This window comes from Nicotiana tomentosiformis, chromosome 2 (genome assembly GCF_000390325.3).
Source record: "Nicotiana tomentosiformis chromosome 2, ASM39032v3, whole genome shotgun sequence".
Taxonomy (NCBI): Eukaryota; Viridiplantae; Streptophyta; class Magnoliopsida; order Solanales; family Solanaceae; genus Nicotiana; species Nicotiana tomentosiformis.
In genome coordinates this window covers 26,632,638-26,657,189 of record NC_090813.1, presented here as the reverse complement: position 1 = coordinate 26,657,189, position 24,552 = coordinate 26,632,638, and the positions used below count along the sequence as shown (strand labels likewise).

The window sequence follows — 24,552 nt, the reverse complement described above, 5'->3', positions numbered from 1 at the left end:
ATCTTTAGCATTGTCTAGATATTGCGTTGTTGTCAATATTATCAGTCAGTTTTTTCAAGGCACTTGTGATAGTTAATGAGATAAAGTGGTACACATCCTTTGATATGATTCAAGAGTAATCTAGGACAAGGAATACTCTACAAGATCAAGGAAATAGTAAAATTTTCAGGTTTGTAAATGAATATAGGGTTGGATCTCCATCAGATAGCGACCTACGTCTTGATACTTTGTTTTGAATGGTAGAAACCTGGTCTCTTGGACAAGTAACAAGCAAAATGTGGCTACTAGATCAAGTGTAGAAGTTGCATATAGAGCTATGGTCCTAACAACACCATGAATCTTATGCGGCTAAACCATATACTTGAGTTAATTCAAATGAATTTTAGTTTGTCACAATCAAGATGTGATAACAACGCATCTAAACCAGTATCCTATCAGAGGACGAAACATATTGAGATTGATTATCACTTTATCTGCGGCAAAACACATTCCTCACTCATCACCACTATTTACGAATGAATTATGAACCCCGAGGATCACATTTATGTATAGCAAGTTCTGAGCTCGCAATCTATATGCTCCAACTTGAGGGGGAGAGTTATTAACCATATTCATATTATCATGCCCCATAACATTCCACAGAAAATTAAGTTTGTACTTAATAGTAGAATATTTATTTACCATGTAGGAGTAAGAAACAGACCCCATTTATGGGATCAAACTGGGTTTGTTGCTGTTGTTGTTGTTGTGGGAGTAAGAAACAACTAAAGATGAATAAAAGAAATTATACCTAAAGCTTCCACACAATAGTCCGTGAAAATATGACGACTGCTGAACGAGCCTGAAAGTTCAAAGATCAAGTTAAACGAAAAGCAAAAGGCAAACACTTCTTTACAAATGTTAAAGGTATAAAATACGTAATTTACCTTTGCCGATTAGCTTTAATTTTAATGATTGGGCGATGAGCAAGTGATGGTAAGTCCCACTGACCGACTTCAACTGTTGAAATGACAATCTCTTCGTGATCTTCATGTAGACTGGAGCCGTTGGGTTCGATACAGTTGAGAATTACAGTCTCGCCGTCGGCTGTACCGGCGTTGGACTCCATACCGGAAGTATTCAGGTAGTTCAGCTTCAGTGTTGTGTGTGAATTGGTGCCAAATGCAAAAATATCTTGCAGCTGCTCTTTTGGTGTTATTTTCACTTTACCCCTTTATATTTTTGGCTTTTCGAAATCTGAACCTGTTTTGTTCGCGGTACCATTCCAATTGGAAAGCGAAAAAATGGGGAGTACTATTCATTGAAGAACTTTCACTTCTGAAATAAAATTTTAATATGTTAGATGCAAATGGTCAAAAAATACGCCTCTGTTATACAATAATGATCATGTTACCAAAATAATTATATTGAGTATGTTCATTTATTACCCCGCTATAGAGGAAGATTATTCATTTAGTACTCTGTTGAAGTTTATCTACAAGCAGCTGATGCAGACAGGTTGCAAGCAGCTCAATAAAATGATTTGCAGCAACTTATTATTAAACAGGCAGGTTGCAAGCATCTCATGCAAACAGCTTACAAGCAGCTAAAGAAAAGCCTTGCAGCTGCTTCGTGAAAAGTCTCGCAGCTGCTTCCTTTCTTCTATAAATAGAGCAGTTTTCAGTTCATTAGGTACATAAGTTTGAATTTGAATAATATATCAATTTCTCTCTATACTTGTCTTTACTTTACAATTTTTATTTTATAACACGTTATCAGCACGATGCTCTAACCAACTGAGCTAATGGGCCCATGCAGTTTACCGATTTTGCTACTTACCGACATCACCGGTTAATCGGAGATCTTTATACTTATTTGCCATCAACGTTTCTACCGACGAATTCAGCAAACCTTTCAGATGAGTTCAAAAAAGCAACCACGGCGAGTATTATGCGCCCCTTACTTTGATGCCCTCTGGTTCTGCTACTCTCCGGTCCATCAGGTGCAGCAGTACTATAGAGTTGGTGTCCTTGATAATTGTAGTCAGAAGTGGAGTGCTCTAATTGGTTGTCTCACTTTAAAAACCAAAAGATCTTCTGAAGTGGAGGAAATTTTGGAAACACGTGAGAAAGCAAAGCCTTACCTGTGGTCATTTCGAACCCTAGAAGAAGCCGCGTCTCATTGGAGAGAACTCTTTGACCATCTACATGAAGAGTAAAATCCCAAAGGCATACCTTCTCCAGCGATCCCTTGTTAGTTGTGTTCATCTTCGATGCGAGACTCCTATGTCCGTGATTAGATCTTGTTCATTCCGAGCATCATAAGACAAATTATATTCTTGAGGTGGTGAGTTTTTCTTCTTGGCAATAGTGACGTAGATATCACTTACATTTAGAGTGGCTAAATTTACGTAATTTAATTTGAGCCTTATGCTTATATTTTAATATCTTTATCATCGCTTGCTTGGTTATATGTTACATATACAATACCTATTTTGGTATTTGTTTTCATCCTAATTATCTTAATAAAGGATTACAAAGTGGATAAAATTGTTACATCCACTTAAACTCCAGCAGAATTTGCAAGAAATATACAACTACCAGAAGTGGTTATATTTCGTATATCTCATTGTAACTAAATTTTGTTAACCACTAGAAGTGGTATATGCCTATGACCACCAGAAGTGATAATTTGAACTTTCTATGGTTACAATTAAAGATAAGCTAGAGAAATATTCTCTATATTACATGCACGCCTCGATTTGCTCCTGAAGTAGTAAATATTTTAAAAGAAGTTGAAGCATCACAATTTGATGTGATTAATGCATGTTCAGATAATTATGTTTGATTTCCTGAAGGATGAAATTTTTTATAAATATTAAGCCATTCCCCGAAGTGAATGTGACAATATTAATAAAGGCATAAATATGAGCGCGCTGTTGATGTAAATATATTACGATTCACCTCCAGAAGAGGTAATATGATTGAGAGAATATATACTCAATTTTTCGTATTTTAATTTGCTCCTGAAGAAGTAACACAATTGAATTTTTCTCCTGAAGAAGGAATATATTATAAAACTGTGTCTTTCTCTGCATAAATAAAATAATGAGCTATTCAAAATTATTTTTGAAGCACATTTTCATTCCCTGGAGTGAATGAAGAAATACTACAACTCACCTCCGGGAGAGCTAGAATAACAAATGATATAAATATTATTTTTGTGGCATAAAGATCATTGCTACACGTACCTGTTGTACGTAAAACATCTTGGATAATTTTATTATGTATCATTCTAAGGCAAAAACATTCTTGTAGAATGCTTTTTACTACAACCACAATAATATATTATGGTTAGTTATTGAGTTTCCCGAAGGAAATAACAACTCATGCATCTTTCTTTAAAAGATGCAATGACTATGTGGTTGCCGTATTGATACAAAATATTCAGATGTTAATAATATTTCTCCTTGAAGGAGATATTTGTCACAAATTTAGTAGTAAAAATATTAAAATTCTTAATTTTTGTCATTTATAAATTTAGAATTAACTTTATATTGTTCATTTGATTATGATTTTCTCTCATGACACCAGAAGTGTCTGAGCAATATTTGGTAGTACAACAAAAGCTCCTAAAGAGCTAATTATTTGTCTAGAAGACACATGACACAGTAGTGTCTGAATAATATTTGATTGTGGACAATAAATGGAAGGCTCCCGAAGAGCTTATTTGTCATTATTGTGGTCAAAACATATGTTATGATAAACTGAAGTTTACTAATACATATGACTATCATACTAAGACTACAGATGATTGAAAGATTAAAAATCTTCGTGTTTTCACAATCATATAGTGTAAATATGTATGTGCGAAATTACCTTCCTTATTCTTCAAATTTGTACTACATCATGTATCACTAATGCAAAAGCAGTCACAGTAAATCAAAAATTTACTGATACAAAAGTAACCACAGTAAATCAGAAGTTTACTGATGCAAAAGTTTATGCCATAGTAAACCAGAAGTTTACTTAGAGATAGCACATGCCATGATAAACTTGAAGTTTTCATTTACCATTTTTAAATGAGATATTTGAAAATTCAGATAAGCATATACTGAAGAACTAGAAGATTCTTCAAGAATTCTCTTGTGTTGCTTGTTCTCATAATAACTTGATTATACCAGCTAAAGTTGGGACTAAAATCCCCGAATTCTAAAATATATAAAAGGTGAATATGGGTCCATTCACCTATCATGTGAACCACTTATAGATGCATATATAAGATGGTTACATGTATGTTTATTGTTAACCTGCAGTTTGGCATTTGAAACTGTCTTTCTCAATTAAGAGCATAATTTTCAGATTATGAAATCAAGATAGTTCATCTTGATGATGTTGGTTTATATCCAAGCCAGGTTAGCATTGAATACCTCCTATTAATGGTTAAACTATTGCTTATGAGAACAAAGCCTCATGTGTTGGTCTAAGATTTTCTAAATTGCATACAACAACACTTGTATGCATCAGACCAACAAAATATGATAAGTCCTCCCCTCACAAATGGTTTAGGATCAGAAACTAAATATTTTTACTATCTAATAACTTTTGATGTGTGGTATATGATTAATTTCTCTACCACAATGCACAAAGATATGTTTCCCAAAGAAGATTGGGGAAATGAGTTAGTTTTTCTAACATTTGGGGGATGGAATAAAACAGCTGAAAAATATGCTATATGGATCGAATTATCATTAATATGATTCTCGCTTAGAAGATAATTCAAGTCAAATGCCAGAAGCATTTGCTGATCCAAAATTAAATATCATATTTCAGCTGCAAACGCTTATATTAAAATTAAAGTCCCTGAAGGATAGAGTTTACTGTACGCATGAAGCGCGGTAGACCAATCGGTTCCAAAGGTAACAATCCTTGAAAAGAATAGGAGCAAATGATCAAAATGATCATAATAAGGAGGAAATAGGCTTTGGAAGAGCCCCCGACATAACATTTCATGAAACTCAAGAAGAAGTTCAGGTACCTGAAAATAAAGAAAGTGATGAGATTTCAACAAGTTATGTCATTTGCGAACTGATAAGAAATGATCGTCGACGATATATTTTATACAATATAGTGTACAATATTGTAAAAGATTGTGAGGATCAAACTTGTAGTCCAGACACCTTAAGATGTCATGCCATTTAAATATAAGTCGTAACCTACATGACTCATTTGATTAATTATATACGAAGATCCCTGAAAGATTTAAAATGCCTGAAGCAAATTCAAAATCTAGGAAAATGTATTCAATCAGATTACAAAGATCTTTATATGGTTTAAAGCAATCTGGGCGCATGTGGTATAATCGCCTTAGTGAATATTTGTTGAAAGAAGGTTATATAAATGATGTTATTTGTCCATGTATTTTTATAAAGAAAATGACATCAGAATTTGTTATACTTGCTGTTTATGTTAATGCCATAAATCTTTTTAGAACTCTAGAAGAGCTCCAAAAGGCAATTGAATATCTTAAGAAAGAATTTAAGATGAAAAATCTTGGAAAGATAAAGCTTTGTCTTGGACTGCAAATTGAACATTTAGCAGACGGGATCTTTATGCATCAATTTGCCTATACATAAAGGGTCTTAAAACGCTTTTACATGGACAAAGCACACCCATTGAGTACACCAATGGTTATCCGATCACTTGAAGTGAATAAGGACCCATTCCGACCTCTGGAAGAGGATGAGGAACTCCTTGGTCATGAAACGCCCTATCTCAATACAATTGGTGTACTTATGTATCTTGCTAATGCTACAAGGCCTGACATAGTATTTTCTATTAATTTACTAGCAAGATATAGAACTTCTCCTACACGGAGACATTGGAATAGGATTAAGCATATTTTGCGATATTTAAAGGGAACTCTTGATATGGGTTTGTTTTATGCTAACAAAGGTAGTGCATATCTTGTTGGTTATGCAGATGCATGTTATTTATCTGATCCTCATAAGGCTTGATCTCAAACCGGGTATGCGTTTACATGTGGAGGTATTATCATATCGTGAAACTTCACAAAGCAATCTATTGTTGCTACTTCTTCAAATCATGATGAGATAATAGTTATTCATGAAGCAAGTAGGGAATGCGTATAGTTGAGAACAATGATTCATTTTATTCGAGAAAAATATGGGTTGGAATGTGATAAGAAACCCACAATCTTATACGAAGACAATATTGCATGCATAGCCCAATTAAATGGAGGATTCATAAAAAGGAGATAGAACGAAACACATTTTACCAAAGTTATTCTTCACACATAATCTCGAGAAGAGTTGTAATATCGTTGTGCAGCAAATTCGTTCAAGTGACAATCCAGCAGATTTGTTCACTAAATCTTTGCCAACTTTAACTTTTGAGAAGATAATATACAATATTGGAATGTGGAGACTCAATATTTGAAACAAAGTTTTCATCAGGGAGAGTAAAATACGCGATGTACTCTTTTTTTCTTACTAAGGTTTTTTCCCACAGGGTTTTCCTTATAAGGTTTTTAATGAGGCAGCTAGAAATGCGTATTACTAAATATGTGTACTCTTTTTCCTTCATTAGGATTTTTCCTACTGGATTTTTCCTAGTAAGGTTTAACGAGGCACAATACCTTTTAATGAACATCCAAGGGGGAGTGTTATGAAAATAATTATATTGTGAATGTTCATTTATTACTCCGCTATAGATAATCTTCCTGAAGAAGATTATCCATTTAGTACTCTGTTGAAGTTTATCTACAAGCAGTTGATGCAGGCAGGTTGCAAGCAGCTCAATGAAATAATTTGCAGCAGCTTCTTATTAAACAGGCAGGTTGCAAGCAGCTCATGCAGACAGCTTACAAGCAGCTAAAGAAAAGCCTTACAGCTGCTTCGTGAAAAGTCTCGCAACTGCTTCCTTTCTTCTATAAATAGAGGAGTTTTCAGTTCATTATGTACATAAGTTTGAAATTTAAATAATATATCAGTTTCTCTCTATACTTGTCTTTACTTTACAGTTTTTATTTTATAACAGATCATATATTTTTTGTTATACTTTCGGTCCATTATTATATTAAAAATTGATACAAAAATACCCCCCTCTGTTAATCCCTCCTCCATGACCAACACCGAAGTGACCCAATCCTATTTTAACCCCGTCACCCACTTCTTCCACCACTACCTCCCCTTCACCTAACCACCACCGTCCACATCACCTCTGCCTGAGGTCCGTTGCCAATGGATATCTAATTCTTCCCCCTCTTTCCATGATAATTTTGTTCTTCTTTTTAATTCTTATTAACTAATAGTTCTTGATTTTTATTTGTAATTCTACTATATGGTTAGTGAAAATTTGGTAGTTTGTTTCTAAAGTCCTCAAGAAAAAAAACTTATGTTCCTCATTCTGACAGTGGGTTTCTACAAATGTGGGTCCAAGTTTTAACATTTTTGATTGTAGAACTAGAAAAGCTATGATACTGCAGTCAATCAAAGGAAATGACTATTGCGTGGTTCAATTAATTGGAATGTTCTTTTCTTGTATTTGTAAAGATTAAAGTGAAGAAACTTGGTACATTCAAGATTTGATACATTATAACCTTTGTTTACCCTTAAAATTGGATAACAATTAAACTTATAATGAGGTTCTAAAGATACGTGATTTCACTTAATACAAATTGATAAATATGAAGATTAATGACAGAAATGAACTATAAAGTAAAGTGAACCAGTGTTGAAATGGAATTCAACCCTCGAGCTAGGGTGCCCTCGAACTGATTGATACCAAAACAGTTAAAAATAAAGCAAGATGATGAACAAGAGAGTATAAGCTAAAGAGAGAGCGTTATATTGGCTTTTTTATGTGAGAACATTGTATCTTACAAATGGTTAATACTCCCCTTTATATAGTAGAGGAATTCTACTTATGGTATAACTCTAATTATAGAAGAAAATTCCATGATTAGCTAATTAACCATTCCTAATTTGATCCGTTCCGAGATTTTCGCCATGATTTTTGACCAATCACGGATATTTCGCCTTTCCGTTATTATGTTATCTTCGATCTTACTTGATGCCTGTCTCATTCGGTCTCGATCGATGTTGTCCTCGATCTCGACAGGTACCTCGATTCCAGAACTTGGTACCTTGTCCTCGTATCTTGGTCTAATCCACTACGGGGCCGACCTTCGATGTAGCTCTCCGGTACCGGTCAGATAGAAACATTGGGTGGGCTCAATTTTAACCGTATACAGATAGTTCCCTCATTTGTTGGAGTGTAATGACAAGAAACGAATTGAGTCTTCGATCTTCTACCTCGACCTGTCATGATGTCATCCTCGTGACGTGAGCGACGGAAGTGACCGAAACGTCCCGTCGGTACAGTTTCCCAAATCATTAATGAGTGTCAGTTGGTGGTCGGCCACTAGTGCCTTTGAACCGTCGCCGTGAATCCAATAAATAGACCCCTTCTTCATTGATTCAAACTTTACTTTTACTTCCTTATAATCTCCAAAGCTTTTACATCTCTTAAGCTCTTCCCTTTTAAAAATCTTCAGGTTTTGCTGTTAATCCTTTCTCAAACGTTAATCATTTCTCAAACATTAAGTCTTATTTTCTTCCTCTTCTTTAAACTATCACAAAAATGGCAAAAACATCAAAAACGGTACTACAAAAAGAAGTTGCTTCATCTTTTCAACCGGCCGGCGGGAAAACGCCGGTGGAACCCCGTCTTGAGGAATGTATTCTTGGGGGGTGCGTGCTAAACTCCTATTTCAAGATCGATAAAGCCTCGTCGATTCCTGGTCGATGCGAGCCAGTGTCGAGGTATATATGCTCGATAACTGAGGGATACCTTAAGCAGGTAAAGAAAGACTACAACTGGGAGGGTAAAGAGGTGGTGATCCCGACCCCCGAAGAAGATATCACCACCCATGTGGAAGGGTTTCTAAGTGTTTACACTTACCCTTTCACACTGGACCCCTCGACCCAGTCATTATTGATTTTTGCCATCAATATCGTATAACCTTAAGCCAAATCCATCCTTCCTTTTGGTGTATTGTTAGTCTCCTCCGATTCTTCGTGAGCAAAATCGAGGGGCTCCCTTTCACCCTCGATCACCTTATCAGATTGTATAGCCCCACGCCTCTATCGAGGCAGGTTAATAAAACTTCAACGTTGGGCTACCAAAGTGTTGTTCTCGAGCATAGACGAGGACAATGATCGAGGCTGGATGGGCTGGTTCGTTCGAGTGAGGACTTCCGACCTAATCCCAGCTGAGAAGATGCCATTTCCTGAGAAATGGAACATGAATCGTAAGTACCATCTCACTGTTAGCTTCCATGTATTATTTGGTCCTTTGTCTTTTTTCATCGATGTCTTTTTCCATGATATAGCGGTCGCTTGGATGCCCCATGCGATTCTCGACTTCGAGGGCTGGGTTTGAAACCTAGCCTCGACCTCTACATACGTAGAGCGCTCATGGCGCGATTTATCAAAGGGTCGATGGGAGGCCAAGACTCATGGTAAGCCCCTTTTCCATGTCTTTGATGATTTTGTTAAAGCATTTCTTACTTAATTTCCTTTCATACAGGCCTTGGCAAAGATGTTGTCATGAGACCCCTATTTGGTGAGGAGGAGACTTCGATCCTTGCACCGAAACCGGTGAAGGACAAAAAGAGGAAAAAGACCTCAACCTCCGAGGATCCATAACCTAAGAAAAAGAAGGTTCGTAAGCCGAAGATAAACATCATCCTTCTGACCGAAGACTCTGTTCGGCGTCTAAGGGAGGAAGACGAAGAAGAGGAAAAGGACGACTCCGGGCTAGTAGCCCGGGTGGGAATGAGCACTGAGGCACCAAAGGCCACTGAATCGGTGAAGGCTGCAGAGACTCCATCTCGAGATGAGGGGGTCTCGGGAAGAGATTTTGGCGAAGTCCCCGAGTCATCAAGGATTGAAGATGCCTCCCACCATAATGAGCCAACGGTGGGTACAACTGTAGGGGCTGGTCTCGAGGCCCCTCGAGATGAAGAGAACGCCCCAAGTGGATAAGAGAACACCCCAAGTGATCCACTTGGGGCAATAGAAATTGGAGGCTCCCCGCTGCTCCCCTCATTTTCTGAGGAGATGATTCAAGAGGCTCGGGCCTTGAAGATCCCCTCCATCGAAGGAGTCCACGGAAGGGAGGACCCCTTCCGTGATTACTTTACTGGGGTTGAAGATGCTACCGGCCTGAGCGACTTGGAGGTCTCGAGAAAGGACTCGGGCGAGGCATTGAGCCTTTTTAACGAAGCGCAGCAAGCTCTGAATCGGGTAAGCCTTAACTTCCTTTTTTGGTATTACCTTTGTGTTCATTTTCTCTTCATGTCTAACTTCTTTTCTTCTTTCTCTGTAGGCCTCAACACTTCATCGGGAAGCATTTTCTTTGTCTCGAGCTGAGCTGAGTCGATACGAGGCCGACATTCAAAGGCTTACCGAGGAGAGGAATGCCCTCAACCTTCTCGGTGGGCAAAAAGAAGAAAAGATCAAGGACCACCGAGCCGAGTTGGCCACGACTCACAAAGATAAGACCGACTTGATCGAGCAAGTAATGAAAATCTTAAAAGATCATGGGCTCGATTCGGGAATGGTGGCTAACATTTCAATCTCACATCTGCAACAGAAGGTCGAGAGGATCGAGCAGTTCCACGAGGAGGTCAACATGATGAAGGCGGAGACATTGGGGTGGAAAGAAAATATAGACCTCTTTGCTGCTGAAAAAGAGACTGCTCAAGCCCAATTGTCATCGGTCGAAAGTTAGCTTCGAGGCATGAAGGAGAAGAGCTCGGCTCAAGCAAAGAAAATAGAGGAGCTCGAGGCTTGGTTGGCTTTCGAATTTGCAAAGGCCAAATCTGAAGCCGAAAAGGCAAAGGATGAGGCAATTGCGATCATGGCCGTCTACCGAGCTGAAGCCGCTCGAGTCCAAGCGAGAGAGGTAGTTGAGACCGCTCAAACTCGAGCATATTGGATTGCTGAACTCGCCAAATGCCAATCTCGGAGGGAAACCCTCGAGGAGATCCACGCTCGAGATTTCGATCTTACCGACGAGATAATAAAGGCTAGAGAGCATGAAGCTGATGCTGGAGCACTGGCCTTTTCCGATGATGATGATGATTATGGCAGCAAGAGCGGATCCGAGAATGGGGAGGACCTCGATGGAGAAGAAGCTGCCCTTGAGGAAAATTAGGAATCTTAGGCTTTTTCTTTTTTGATTTTTTGTGCGGGACCCTGATCGGTCCTCGTAAATATCTTCGTATATATAAAATATCTTTTTTTATATTTCATTCATACTTTATGAAAAATTTGCTCATAAGCTCGAGGCTTAGGCAACTTGATCGAAGCCGGACTAGTGTAGTTTTAATCGAGTGAGTACTTGCTCGAACTCGGAGTAGGATGACTCTTAAGTTTTAATTGAGTAAGGATGATTTCTCGAACTCAGAAATAAAATGGCCATTTAGGCTCTTGAATTAGGCCGATCATATGGAACTTTGTTTCTTGAATAGTTCCGGCTACATTTACTAGTAAGATGACTTCACCTTTAGTTGTTTCCCTCGCCATGTTGAAGCCATTGAGAATCCGAGCCGCGGGTACGATCTGATCTTGTAGGCCGAGTTGCTCCACGACCCTCGATCGAATAATATTGGCCGAGCTTCCTGGATCAATTAAAACACAATTAACCTGAATTTTATTGATAAGGATAGAGATTACTAGAGCATCATTGTGGGGTTGTGAGATCCCTTCTGCTTCCTCATCATTGAATGATAAAATGCCTTTTGGCACATAGTCTCGAGTTTGTTTTTCCCTAGTGATTGATACTTTAGTGCGTTTGAACACGGGCCTTTGTGGAATATCGACCCCACTAACGATCATGTGAATCACGTGATATGGTTCTTCTAGCTAGTTTTTCCTGTTTGCATCCCTGACTCTAAAATGGTTTTTAGCTCGGTCGCTCAAGAATTCTCGAAGGTGACCCTCGTTGAATATACGGTCCACCTCCTCCCTTAGTTGTCTGCAGTCTTCGGTTCTATGACCATGTGTACCATGGTATTTGCATATTTGATTGGGATTTCTTTGGGATGGATCAGTTTGTAGGGGTCTGGGCCATCTAGTATCTTTGATTCTCCCAATGGTTGACACAATACCTGATGCGTCAATGCTGAAGTTGTATTCTGATAATCGTGGTGCTTATGTGGTATCGACATATTTATCGAAGCCGCTTTTGCTCATAAGCCCTCGAGAGCTCTGTCCTCGATCGTTCATTCGATCATTTCGGGTGGGATTGCTTCCTGGGCCGCCGTTTCTATGATCTGCGTTGTATGGTTGATACTGATCTCTGTTCGACCGGGGTTCTCTGTCGATATCCCTTTGAGTTTTGCCGAAGGGTCTGTTTGGATAAACGAAACCGGAAGGGGTCCCCAATTGATCATCCTCGACCTTGATCTTTGACTGGTATCGATTATGTACATCAGCCCAGGTTACCCCTGGATATTCAATTAAATTCTGCTTTAGCTGTCGTGATGCCACCGAACTTCGTTCGTTCAAACCCTGAGTAAAGGCTTGAATAACACAATCGTCTGTGACCAGTGGTAGTTCCATGCGTTCCGTCTGGAATCGAGATACAAATTCCCTCAATATTTCGTTGTCTTTTTGTTTCACCTTGAAGAGGTCCGACTTCCTAGTTGCAACCTTTATTGCTCCGGCATGTGCCTTTATAAAGGAGTATGTAAGCATGGCAAAAGAATCGATAGAATTAGGCGGCAAATTATTTTACCATATCATTGCTCGTTTCGACAAGGTTTCTCCAAATTTCTTCAGTAAAATAGATTCAATCTCATCGTCTTCCAAGTCATTCCCTTCTATTGCGTATGTATAAGAAGTGACATGCTCATTAGGGTCAGTGGTCCCATTATACTTAGGAATTTCTGGCATTCGGAATTTTTTTGGAATGGGTTTCGGAGCCGCACTTAGAGGGAAAGGCTTCTGTATGAATTTCTTTGAATCCATACCCTTTAGAATCAGCGGTGCCCCCAATATTTGGTCACCCCGGGAGTTGTATGTCTCTACTTTCTTGTTATTTGCCTCGATTTTCTTTTCTCCCGATTCAATCCGTTTAGTGAGCTCCTCGAGTATTTTTATAACGACGGGGTCAGTCCTCGATTCGTTGGCATTCGACCTTTCCGGCACAGGTACGGTCCTGTGGACGACTTCTGGTTCGATCCTACTCGGTGTTCGGTACTGATTTTGTAGTTGTGCTATAGCGGCCTGTTGAGCATGTAACATTTCTAATATCAATTGGAGGCTAACTATCTTCTCTGTCCTGCGTACCTCGACTACCTGATCGAACTTCCCTGCGTACGCTACCTTCGGGATCCACGCCCAAATTTGCATTTAGGGCGACATGTGAACTGACATCGACGGGATTTGCAATTGGTGCTCCCTCGAAGTTAGCCCGAAGCACCTCAATTCCTGGGGCGACTATATTGTCATTTTTCTCGTGAAATTTGAGGCTGTTGTCACCATGTGTAGGCGTTACTTGCGAGTTTGACATGTTTATCCTGAAAACAAAGATTCTTACGAGAACAAGTGTAAAACAGTGTGTGTTATCGGAATCAGTATTAAGCAATCACTATTATCCTTGGCCCCACGGTGGGCGCCAAACTGTTTATCCTTAAAATTGGATAACAATTAAACTTATAATGAGGTTCTAAAGATACGTAATTTCACTTAATACAAATTGATAAATATGAAGATTAATGACAGAAATGAACTATAAAGTACAGCGAACAAGTGTTGAAATGGAATTCAACCCTCGAGCTAGGGTGCCCTCGAACTGATTAATACCAAAATAGTTAAAAATAAAGCAAGCTGATGAACAAGAGAGTATAAGCTAAAGAGAGAGTGGCTTTTTTATGTGAGAACATTGTATCTTACAAATGGTTAATACTCCCCTTTATATAGTAAAGGAATTCTACTTATGGTATAACTCTAATTACAGAAGGAAATTCCATGATTAGCTAATTAACCATTCCTAATTTTATTCGTTCCGAGATTTTCGCCATGATTTTTGACCAATCACGGATATTTCGCATTTCCATTATTATGTTATTTTTGATCTTGCCCGATGTCTGTCTCATTCGGTCTCGATCGCTGCTGTCCTCGATCTCGACAGGTACCTCGAATCCCGAACTTGGTACCTTATCCTCGTACCTTGGTCTGATCCACTACGGGGCCGACCTTCGATGCAGTTCCTCGGTCTCGTCAGATAAAAAAATTGGGTAGGCTCGATTTTAACCGTATACACCTTGTTCTACCTTAATTTTGCTTTGTTTAAGAACATGCGTAAATGGCTAATTTTGAAGATGGCCGTAGAGAAATCAATAAACAAAAGTTATATTTTTCATCAATTGACAAAGAAGAAACTAGAAACAATGATTATAACGTTGGGGATTCCTTTTTTTTTTTTGAATACTTAGAGCAAAAGCATTCTATCCAAAACCAATCATGTCTTGAGGCAATATTTTGTTTTCGAGAGCGATGAGATTTCATTTCTTGTACACTCATACATTAGATCTTTTGTTTTGTAATCTTGGAGGACACACAATTTGATACATTCTTATACTTCTCTATCTCCAATAAAAATTATTGTGGGAAAACAATGATTTGGGTTGTGAGTGGTTGGGTGAAGGGGAGGTAGGGGTGGAAGAACTGGGTGAGAGGGTTAAAATAGGATTGGGTCAGTGACGTGGCATACCATGTCAGGGCACGTTGGATGGTGTTGGTCATGGAGGAGGATATTTGGGTGAGGATATTTTTGCACCAATTTTATAATGGTAATAATGGACGGACATAACGAAGGACATTTATGATCCTTTTTGCATAGTAGAGGAATATTTTTTACCCTTTCCCTAAAATAAAAAGAGAAATTGATATCGGGCGACAATATATAATAAGAATTAACAAATTTTTGACCTTATATTACGTCCCACAAAAGTAACTCAAAAAAAATGATATTGTATAGCCAAATCCCAAAAAACTTACTACTTCCCTATTGTTCTCTCTCATTGTGCTAGATATATTCCATTACATATTTGGTCAGACCATAATTCATTTTCTTTCATCAATTTAAGTTTGCACTCTTTAAATTATACTCTATGAGTCTTTGTTTAGTCCGTTCAATGTCACGACCTAAAATCCATTGAAGGTCGTGATAGTGCCTAACACCGCTATCAGGCCAGCTAACCTTGACTAATTAATTTAGTTACTCAATTTAGTATTTTTGAATCGAAATTTTTCCTCAATTAAATAGTAAAGATAGAACCCATAGAGTAAGTGATAAATATTTTTGCAACTAAAATTACTAAACAACCCATAACCACTCCCAAACTCCGGTGTCACAAGTTCATGAGCATTAACTAGAGAGTAAAATAAAATACAGCATCTGTCTGGAATATAAATTAGACAGGAAAATATAAATAACTCGGAAGGAGACTATGTTGTCTGCGGATCGTAATATAGAATACAGCTTACCTAAGTCCCCGCATTTTAACCACACCTATGCGCCCACAAGGCCGCTAGACATATATGTACCTGCACAAAAATATGCAGCAAGTGTAGCATGAGTACGTAAACAACGTGTACCCATTAAATATCAAGCCTAACCTCGAAGAAGTAGTGACGAGAGGTCGACTTTGACACTCACTAAGGGTCAATAATATTAAAAATGGAAATATTTAAATCAACATGATTTATAGAAATGATTATAATGTTCCTTAACCAGCAGAAATAATTAATTCATTAAATTTCAATAATTTTCCATTTATCAATTTGCTTCACAAGCTGCAATAAAATATCAAGGTATCGTGTAATTATTATTATTAGGTACGATGTCTGCCGAGGTCATTCGGCTCGATCCAAAGTGTCGTGTACACTGCCGAGGGATGTGCGACGCGATCCATAGATGCATCTATACTGCCGAGGCGTTCGGCCCGTTCCACAAGAAATGAAGACATTTTCTTATGAACCTCCAGAATGATAATATACATATATATATATATATATATATATATATATATATATATATATATATATATATATATATATATAGATGCATCTATACTGCCGAGGCGTTCGGCCCGTTCCACAAGAAATGAAGACATTTTCTTATGAACCTCCAGAATGAGAATATATATATATATATATATATATATATATATATATATATATATATATATATATGCAGAAATAATTAATTCATTAAATTTTAATAATTTTCCATTTATCAATTTGCTTCACAAGCTGCAATAAAATATCAAGATATCGTGTAATTATTATTATTAGGTACGATGTCTGCCGAGGTCATTCGGCTCGATCCAAAGTGTCGTGTACACTGCCGAGGGACGTGCGACGCGATCCATAGATGCATCTATACTACCGAGGCGTTCGGCCCGTTCCACAAGAAATGAAGACATTTTCTTATGAAGCTCCAGAATGAGAATATATATATATATATATATATATATATATATATATATATATATATATATATATACATTTTTGAGATTTAACGCAGGAGAATGTATAAATTTCTACAACAGTTAAATATTCTGAACAAAATTTCAAGTATGTGAGATTTCAATCTTTTACCATTTCCTCTAACAATTTGCAATATAATTCTATTACTTTAATTAAATAAGGATACAATTATCATAAGTAATTCATGATTTGAGTCCTAAACTACCCGGACTATAGCAATATTAGTATCTACGCACGGACTCTCGTCACCTCGTGCATACGTAGCCCATACAATTAGCAACAGTTATTAATTTAAATTACCTATGTGGTAAATTCCCTCTTACAAGGTTAGACAAGAGACTTACCTTGTCTCAAAGCCCACTTCCCGATCACAAATATCGCGAAAAATCTCAATTTGGTGCCGAAAAATCCGAAACTATCCAAATGTTATAAAAAAATAATTAATACATATTCAAAAATTCGAAATTAGACTATTAAATAAATTACCCTATCCAAAATGGTAAATTTCTAAAATTTACCCCGGGCCTACGTGCCCGGATTCTGGAAATTTTTGGAGGAAAACGTTACTCATAATCTCAAGAACTCAAATATACAATTTCTATCTAATTCCATAACCATTTTCGTTGTTAAAATACAAAAATACTAATTTCTAGGTTTTTCTTCAAAATCCCAAATCTCTACAAATTTTCATGTCTAAATCCATATATAATCTAAGTATTAAACTTGCAATAGGTGGTAATCACTTACCTTGACATAGATGATGAAGATAGAGCTCCAAAATCGCTCCAAGATCGGCTCCCATGACGGAAATGAAGTTAAAATGGCCAAAATCCCGTTTAAAACAACTCACTGCCCAGCATTGTCGCCCCTTCTTCGCGTTCGCGACCAATGTCTCGCGTTCGCGAAGGCCAAATGCCCTGCCCCAAAATTGTTCTTCGCGTTCGCGAAGGCCAACGACCTCAGGCCCAACTCCTCTATTTCCTTCTATGCGTTCGTGACTGGCCCACCGCGTTTGCGTAGGTTCATCAAGCACTCCTCCGCATTCACGAGCCCTTCTTTGCGTTCGCATAGCATAAGATAGAAGCCACCATTTTCCTTCTTCGCGAACGCGGGACTCCCTTCGCGTTCGCGAAGAACAAAACCAGAACCAGCAAACCAACAACAACTTTTTATCCAAATTCGATCTGAAACCAACCCGAAACACACCCGAGGCCCCCGTTTAATCACACCAACCACTCCCATAACCTAACACAAACTTGCTCGAGGCCTCAAATCACATCAGACAATATTAAAACCACAAATCATACCTCAAACCAAATTGATTCAACTTAAAATTTTCAAATTCTTCAAACTTACTCCGAACGCGCTGAAACATACTTAAACTACTCGGTTTGACACCAAATTTTGCGTGCAAATCTTAAATCACCATACGAACCTACTCCAACTTCCGAAATTGGAATCCGAACTCGATATCAAAAAGTCCACTCCCCGTCAAACTTCTTAAAAACTTCAAATTTCTAACTTTCGCCGAATGACTCAGAAATGACCTACGGACCTCCAAATTAACATTCGGATGCGCTCCTAAGACCAGAATCATCACACTAAGCTATTTCCAGGCTCGAAATCCCAAACGGACATTGATAACATTAAAATACACTTCAACCCAAATTTATGAAATTCTTCCAAAATACCAGCTTCTACAATAGGCGCTGAAACGTTCCCGGGTCATCTAAAACCCGATCTGAACATACACCCAAGTCCAAAATTATCATACAAACCTATTGGAATCATCAAATCTCGATTCTGAGGTCCTTTTCTAAAAATGTTATCCGAAGTCAAACTCATCCTTTTTAAAGCCAACTAAGGAACCAAGTGCTCTGATTTCAACCCGAACACTTTCAAATCCAGAAACCAACCATCTCCACAAGTCATAAATTAGTAAAAGCACATAAGGGGAGTCTTATTTAGGGGAACGAGATTCTAACAGTCAAAATGACCGATTGAGTCGTTATATTCAAGAGACCACGTTCCATTTTCTTTATCTTTTTCAAAATTTTCCCAATTACTGAAGGTTTCGAATGAGTTTTTTCACAAGCCCTCGCGTTGTGAGAAAACCAAAAAATTGAAGGAAAAAAAAAGAGCTCGAAAAGACCACTTTTGTTGATTTGATTTATACTAGTTTTAGGATACGCGCGTTGCGCGTGTACCTTAACTCAATGAATATAAAATTATAAAGTTACATTAATATTATATTAAAATTTGTGTTTGAGTTATAGAATTAAATCTAACAAAATATTAAATTATTATCGCAAAAGGTATTATTCAATCGCTATATTTTATATTAACTCTTTTTTGTTTTGGAGTGAGCTTTCTTTTTCTATCCAGGCACATAACCATTTATATATATTTTTATAGAAGTAGAAGGTTAAGATTGTAATGAAGTTATTTATTATTAATGGATTCTAAAAGGACTTGCTACTTAGCAAAAAATATGGAGCGTATGTTAAAAAAAATTCCTAAACAATTTGTAGTTTTAGCTACCCTCTGAAATTAGCTATTTGATAATTGATACACTCTGGACGTCGATGTGTTAAAGAGCGTGGATATATACTCTCTCCTTTAGGCGCATGAAAGTGAAGAATAATTGAAAGCCAACTTCCAAAAAGGATATTTTTCAACCGTTAATTGTTATATAATCATATACAAATGTTATTTGTCGGAATATAATTATATATTTTCCCTTGCTTCATCTTAATATACAACACATACTTTTTCCTCAAGTATTTCTTCAAATCAAGGTTTCAAAAGCAGTGTTGTTTTTTTCTTTAAAAAATGCAATATCCCTTTTGTATTTTTGGTTATTAACTAATATAATTATGAATTTTGAAATATTTTTAGCACTAATGTCAGTAACATCTAGAGATTTAAAAGTCGTATATATTTACAAAGCAAAAGACACAAAGTTTGAGAACCTAAAATATCATTGAATATAAAAGGAGCACAGACTGATATTATCAATTTTAGTAATAAATAGTTCTTACTTATTCTTTGTGGACTTTATCATTTTTCATTTACTTGTTTATCATTATATTCAAACTCATTTCTCTCGTTTGAATTGACAATATTGTAATTTTATTTGAATTTATCATTAGAAGTAAAAGAAAATATACCTTGATATTTTGATTACTCCTTAATTCAAAACAATATTGTCAAAACCGGTGTAACTTTGTTCGTTCATATACATTATCTAGTTGCTATTAGATCTTGATAAAATAGGAATTTGAAATTAAAATTTCAATTTTTCTTATTTGAACATGAATTAAACTAAGGAGTTATAGTTATTTTATGCAATTCAAGTAAAAAATTAATATGAATTAAAATATTATTCAATTTTGAATTCTAAATATTAAGAGTTCCTATTATAACAAAACTTTCACTTAATTTTTTGAATTTTAAATAAAATAATTATTGACAATGATATTTAATATATAAGATGATGTACGTGTTATCTATCATTATTAATTAGAGCCCATTTGGATTAGCTGATCGTATATAGATGATAAGCTTGTAGTGCTGAAAAGTATTTTTAAATGCTTAAACTGATTTTTAAAATAAGTATTTATGTGTTTGGATAGAAGTGCTGAAACTGATAATAAATAATTGATGTGTTTGATTAAAAATTGTTGATAAGCTATTCTTTTGTTAAAATGACTAAAATACCATTGAATTTTTTTTAAAAGATTATAAATTAAAAAATTTTTTGTAAAGAAAAGAATTAATAACGAATATGGAATGAAGAGAAAGTCAAGAAATTTATTTTGGGAAAAGTATTTTGTGAATTAGAAAATATTATTAAGGATAAACTAGTAAAAATGTTGGTCAAACTAAAAGTGCTTATAAGCTGAAAAGCCATAAGTTGGAGGTGACCAACTTATGAATTATGGCTGATTTTAGCTTATAAGCACTTAGTTTATAAGTACTTTGAATATTTATCAAACGCGTAGATAAACTAAAAGATGCTTATAAGCCAGTTTGACCAACTTATAAGCTTAGCCAAACACCATCTTAAAGTGCTTATGCTAAGCATAAAAAATGTACAAGTCACCTTAAACACTTTATCTACATATGAAAAAATAGAATTTTTGCTACTCACATGGTCCAAAAAAGGAATGGACAAAGAATTAGAATTTGAAAACATGCACGAAGACAAAAACTTTGCAATTCATTACAATTCCTAACGTGTACAAACTTGGAAACATGGAAGAGTTATATGTAAGAAAAATAGTTACACTAAATATAGAAAAATTATCTAAGTAAAATCTAACTCTAACTCAATATCATATTCCTAAATATTAGGATATTTTACGGAAAAGAATAATTAATTTACAGTTCTAAATATTAGAAAAATAATTAAATTATAATTACAATTTTATCCAATGTGAAATCTATTTTAAAAGGGTAAAAAAGTCGAACGACATTTCGCTAAGGGCGTTCGTGCTATTAATATAGTATATAGATAGATAAATATAGATATCTCCTTGCTAAACCTAATTTTTGGGTTGCCGAGTGGCGAGTGCAGCTATGTTGAATTCCGTAGTGCAACTGTGTTGAATTCCGTTTGATATCTTCTTTTTTTTTTTGGCAGAATGGCCTAAATGGCACTTATACTTGAGCCACTTTGTCATGCCGATCCCCAAACTTTGAAGTTTGCCAATTGAACACTTACACTCATTCAAACCGTGAATAATAAACGCTTGTCCTATGTGACTGATCCTATGTATCATATTTGGCTTTAGTGCATGATTCACACGCCTGTAAGGGGTGTGAAGGCAGTTTAAAAAGCCCTAACGGTAATAATGTGGCCTATTTAACAACCATCTTCTTCTTTCTACCTTATTCTCCATTGTTGAACATTATAGAAGCTGATTTCTATCAAAATAAATTTTTTTGCTGGGATTCTTCATTGCCCATAAATTTTTTCCATCTCCTTTTCTTTTGAAAGTCGATTATTTTCTTCTTCTCCGGCAAGAAATAAACTACTGTCGCGTCTTCTCATTTAGCAATGAAGAAGGAATCTTTGTGTTATTGTGGACTTGCTGCAGATCTTAAAATATCACGAACATCCACCAATCCTGGAAGAAGGTTCCTAGGCTGCCGAAGATATGAGATTGGTGAAAGTTGTGACTTTTTCCGATGGGTTGATCCTGCGATTGAGGAAGAACACTACAAGACTCTTCTTGCGGATCTTATTAAGAAGAGTGATCGATGCCATTGTCAGAGAAGACAAGGAAGGTCGATGTTCAGAGTTGCTGCTATTTAATTGCGGTTGTAGTTGTTCTAATGTTATCTCTTATGTTATGTGTTCAAGATTGATAGTGTACTTTCTTATTTTCTGGGTTTAAGCTACATATTTTGTGTTGATGTAAAATTTTGTTCATGGAATATATTGACAAAGGTTCCATTACGGCAGCAAGTACAAGAACTACTAATATCATGACATGTTATAGGCAGTTAATAAAACATCCAAAATAAGAAAATTGCTTTACAAAATATTGCCTACGATAGGCAGTCAACAAAAACATACATAATGAAGTAGCTTTACAAAATATTGTCTACCACAGGCAGTCAACAAATACATCCATGATTAAGTCTTCAAAATATCAGTTGAGCACTTCAATTAATATCTGTTGTGGCTTGGTTGCTTGGTGTGGATTGTGTCATTATTGTGGGTTGAGTGGTTGTAACAGAGTTTGCCCTTCTGTAACTCTGTTCTTGCAGCTGCCTTTGTGTAATTGCAGCTCGACCTTCCACATTAGCCTGGGGGTTTGAACCTATGTTCAATGTTGGTAGGGGCGGAACTTATGAGTGTAGAAGGATTATGTACTACTCTGTCAGTAGTTCTAGACTGTACAAAGATAAAAGGTTGTGAGTGAGGGATTATCTAGTAAACTATATATGTTGATTGTGTAATTAAGTGAAAATATTTACCCTCTGTATCACAGTGCCACTTGAATCAAATAGCACACCATATCCTGCTGCCTTTAGTCTCTTAGACCCTGCATTTGCACCACCTCTTCTAGGCTCATTGGTCTTCCCTTTTGGACCTCCAGCAATATTAGTTGATTGTTGTGTGTTTGGATCAGTGATTGGTTGAGTGAAGGTGCTATTTTCCATATTTGAAGCTACTGATGCTGCTACTGATGCACTTCCACTAGTTCCAGCCCTTCCACCTGATGCTGTTGATGAACCATTTTCAGCAGTTTCACCTCCAACTGAACTAGTCCCAGCCCTTCCCCCTTGATTTCTCTGCATACACATAACAAAACAAACACTAGTAATTGAATTCATCTGATAATGACCACGAAGAACATTAATACTTACTGCTAATGGACATCTTTTCTTGTTATGTCCAAGAGTCTTGCACAAAGAATATCTCATTTGTCTCTCTATCATTGTACCCTTCCCAAACTTCTTCTTTGGTTCATCAGCAGCTTTTCACCTTTTTTTCTTTTGCCTTCCTGGCATTGCAGTTATAACAGGTGGCTCAATAGCTGGCAGTGTGCTTTTTGGCCACAAATTCATACTAGTTAAAGGTTGAATGAATATGTTGTATGCCTTAAGGTAGGTGTCCTTCCTATACCAATGGTCAACATATGGCTCAACCTCATAGTTCTTATAATGCATTGATGTAATTGCATGTGCACGTGGAATTCCTTTGAGTTGCCATGATCTACAAGTACAGGAACACCTCCTAAAGTCAACAACATGTTTATATGGTCCATCCTGGATCTCATACCCTGTTTCACCATTAAATTTGACTTCACATTTGGCTGCCCTTTGAGCATTCTCTCTAAGTATTTCCATAGCCATGGGTGATATACCACCTACCCATTTTCCAGAAAACTCTCTCATGCTATTCTCTCCATATACTTGATTCTAATTTCCTCTAACATAGTAATGATAGATTTGTGCTTAGCTACCAATATCCAACTATTGAATGTCTCACATATGTTGTTCTCCACTACATCACACTTACTATGTTCTTTGAAGTATGCCCTACACCATGTCTCCTTGTTGTATTTCAGTAAGTCTTGAACGATATTTCCCCCTAGCTGGACCATTTCATCCAACTTCTTGCTAAAGTAAACTTCAAATGTAGCTCTTGCATACTGCCAGAATTTTTTTCTCCTTTCCTCACGAGGCCAAGTTTGCTTTCAATTAGTCCAAATATATCTAGCACACCACCTCATCTCAGCATTTGGCAATAACTGAGTTATGGCTAGATGAATACCCTATAATCAACAATATTATATTGTTATAACTTAAACATAAATGAAAATAATTACACTTTAAAGACAAAGTATTAGAAACCATACCTCCTACATATCAGACATGACTGTCAGCCCTTTTCCTTCAGATTCTGTCAAGTTCAGATCATGCTTAAGACATTTGATAAACCAAGACCATGTATCCTTTGATTCCTTTTCAACTATTGCCCAAGCCACATGGTGCATTTGATTATTTTCATCCTTGGAAATGCAGGAAAGCAGTTCACCTTTACATGTTCCCTTTAGGAATGCACCATCAAAGCCAATTATGTTTCTGCACCCTTTTAACCATCCAGTTTTTAATGCTTCAAGACAGACATAAATGCCCATAAACACCTCCTTGCCAGGTTCTGCATTTTTAGATGTCCTTATCACTATAGTAGTTCCAGGATTAGTAGACTTTAGCATTTCTGCATAATCATGAAGCCTAGCAAATTCTTTCTTGTAATCACCCATATTCTCCTTCATAGCTATCATTTTTGCTCTTCTGCAAGAAGTTTTACTCACATACAGACCATATGCTTTCCTAATTAAGGCTTGAATTTGATGAAGCTTAATTTGAGGCTCACTAATTATTCTGTCTTTGAAGTTCTTTGCAATCTATGGTGGTTACACATCTTGTTCCTTGTATTCTTAAAGCATTTATGGACAGGGTAG

The 24,552-nt window shown here is 36.7% G+C and overlaps 2 protein-coding genes across 4 annotated transcripts in view; both read right to left on the bottom strand.

Annotated features, from left to right (window-relative positions):
- The window catches only part of LOC104117757 (BTB/POZ domain-containing protein FBL11), a 31,750-nt gene extending 29,325 nt beyond the window's left edge, over window positions 1–2,425 (bottom strand). Inside the window, exons 1-3 of one of the 3 annotated variants that reach the window (XM_009628842.4) lie at window positions 1,819–2,425; window positions 927–1,317; window positions 791–841 (exon numbers count right to left, since the gene is read on the bottom strand). In XM_009628842.4, coding sequence (XP_009627137.1) covers window positions 791–841; window positions 927–1,108 — 233 coding nt within the window. In that variant the 5' untranslated portion in view covers window positions 1,109–1,317; window positions 1,819–2,425. Of the gene's footprint in view, window positions 1–790; window positions 842–926 lie in introns of all 3 variants that reach the window. The other 2 variants (XM_033661671.2, XM_009628845.4) reach the window with 2 other exon arrangements.
- Window positions 2,426–23,062: 20,637 nt separating this feature from the next.
- On the bottom strand, window positions 23,063–23,437 carry LOC138904513 (uncharacterized). Its single transcript, XM_070193017.1, has one exon. The coding sequence runs from the start codon at window positions 23,435–23,437 to the stop codon at window positions 23,063–23,065; it is 375 nt and encodes a 124-aa protein (XP_070049118.1).
- Window positions 23,438–24,552: the final 1,115 nt, after the last annotated feature.

Coding starts and splice junctions, on each gene's coding strand:
- LOC138904513 (XM_070193017.1), bottom strand. CDS start 23,437: ATGGCTATGGAAATACTTAGAGAGAATGCTCAAAGGGCAGCCAAATGT.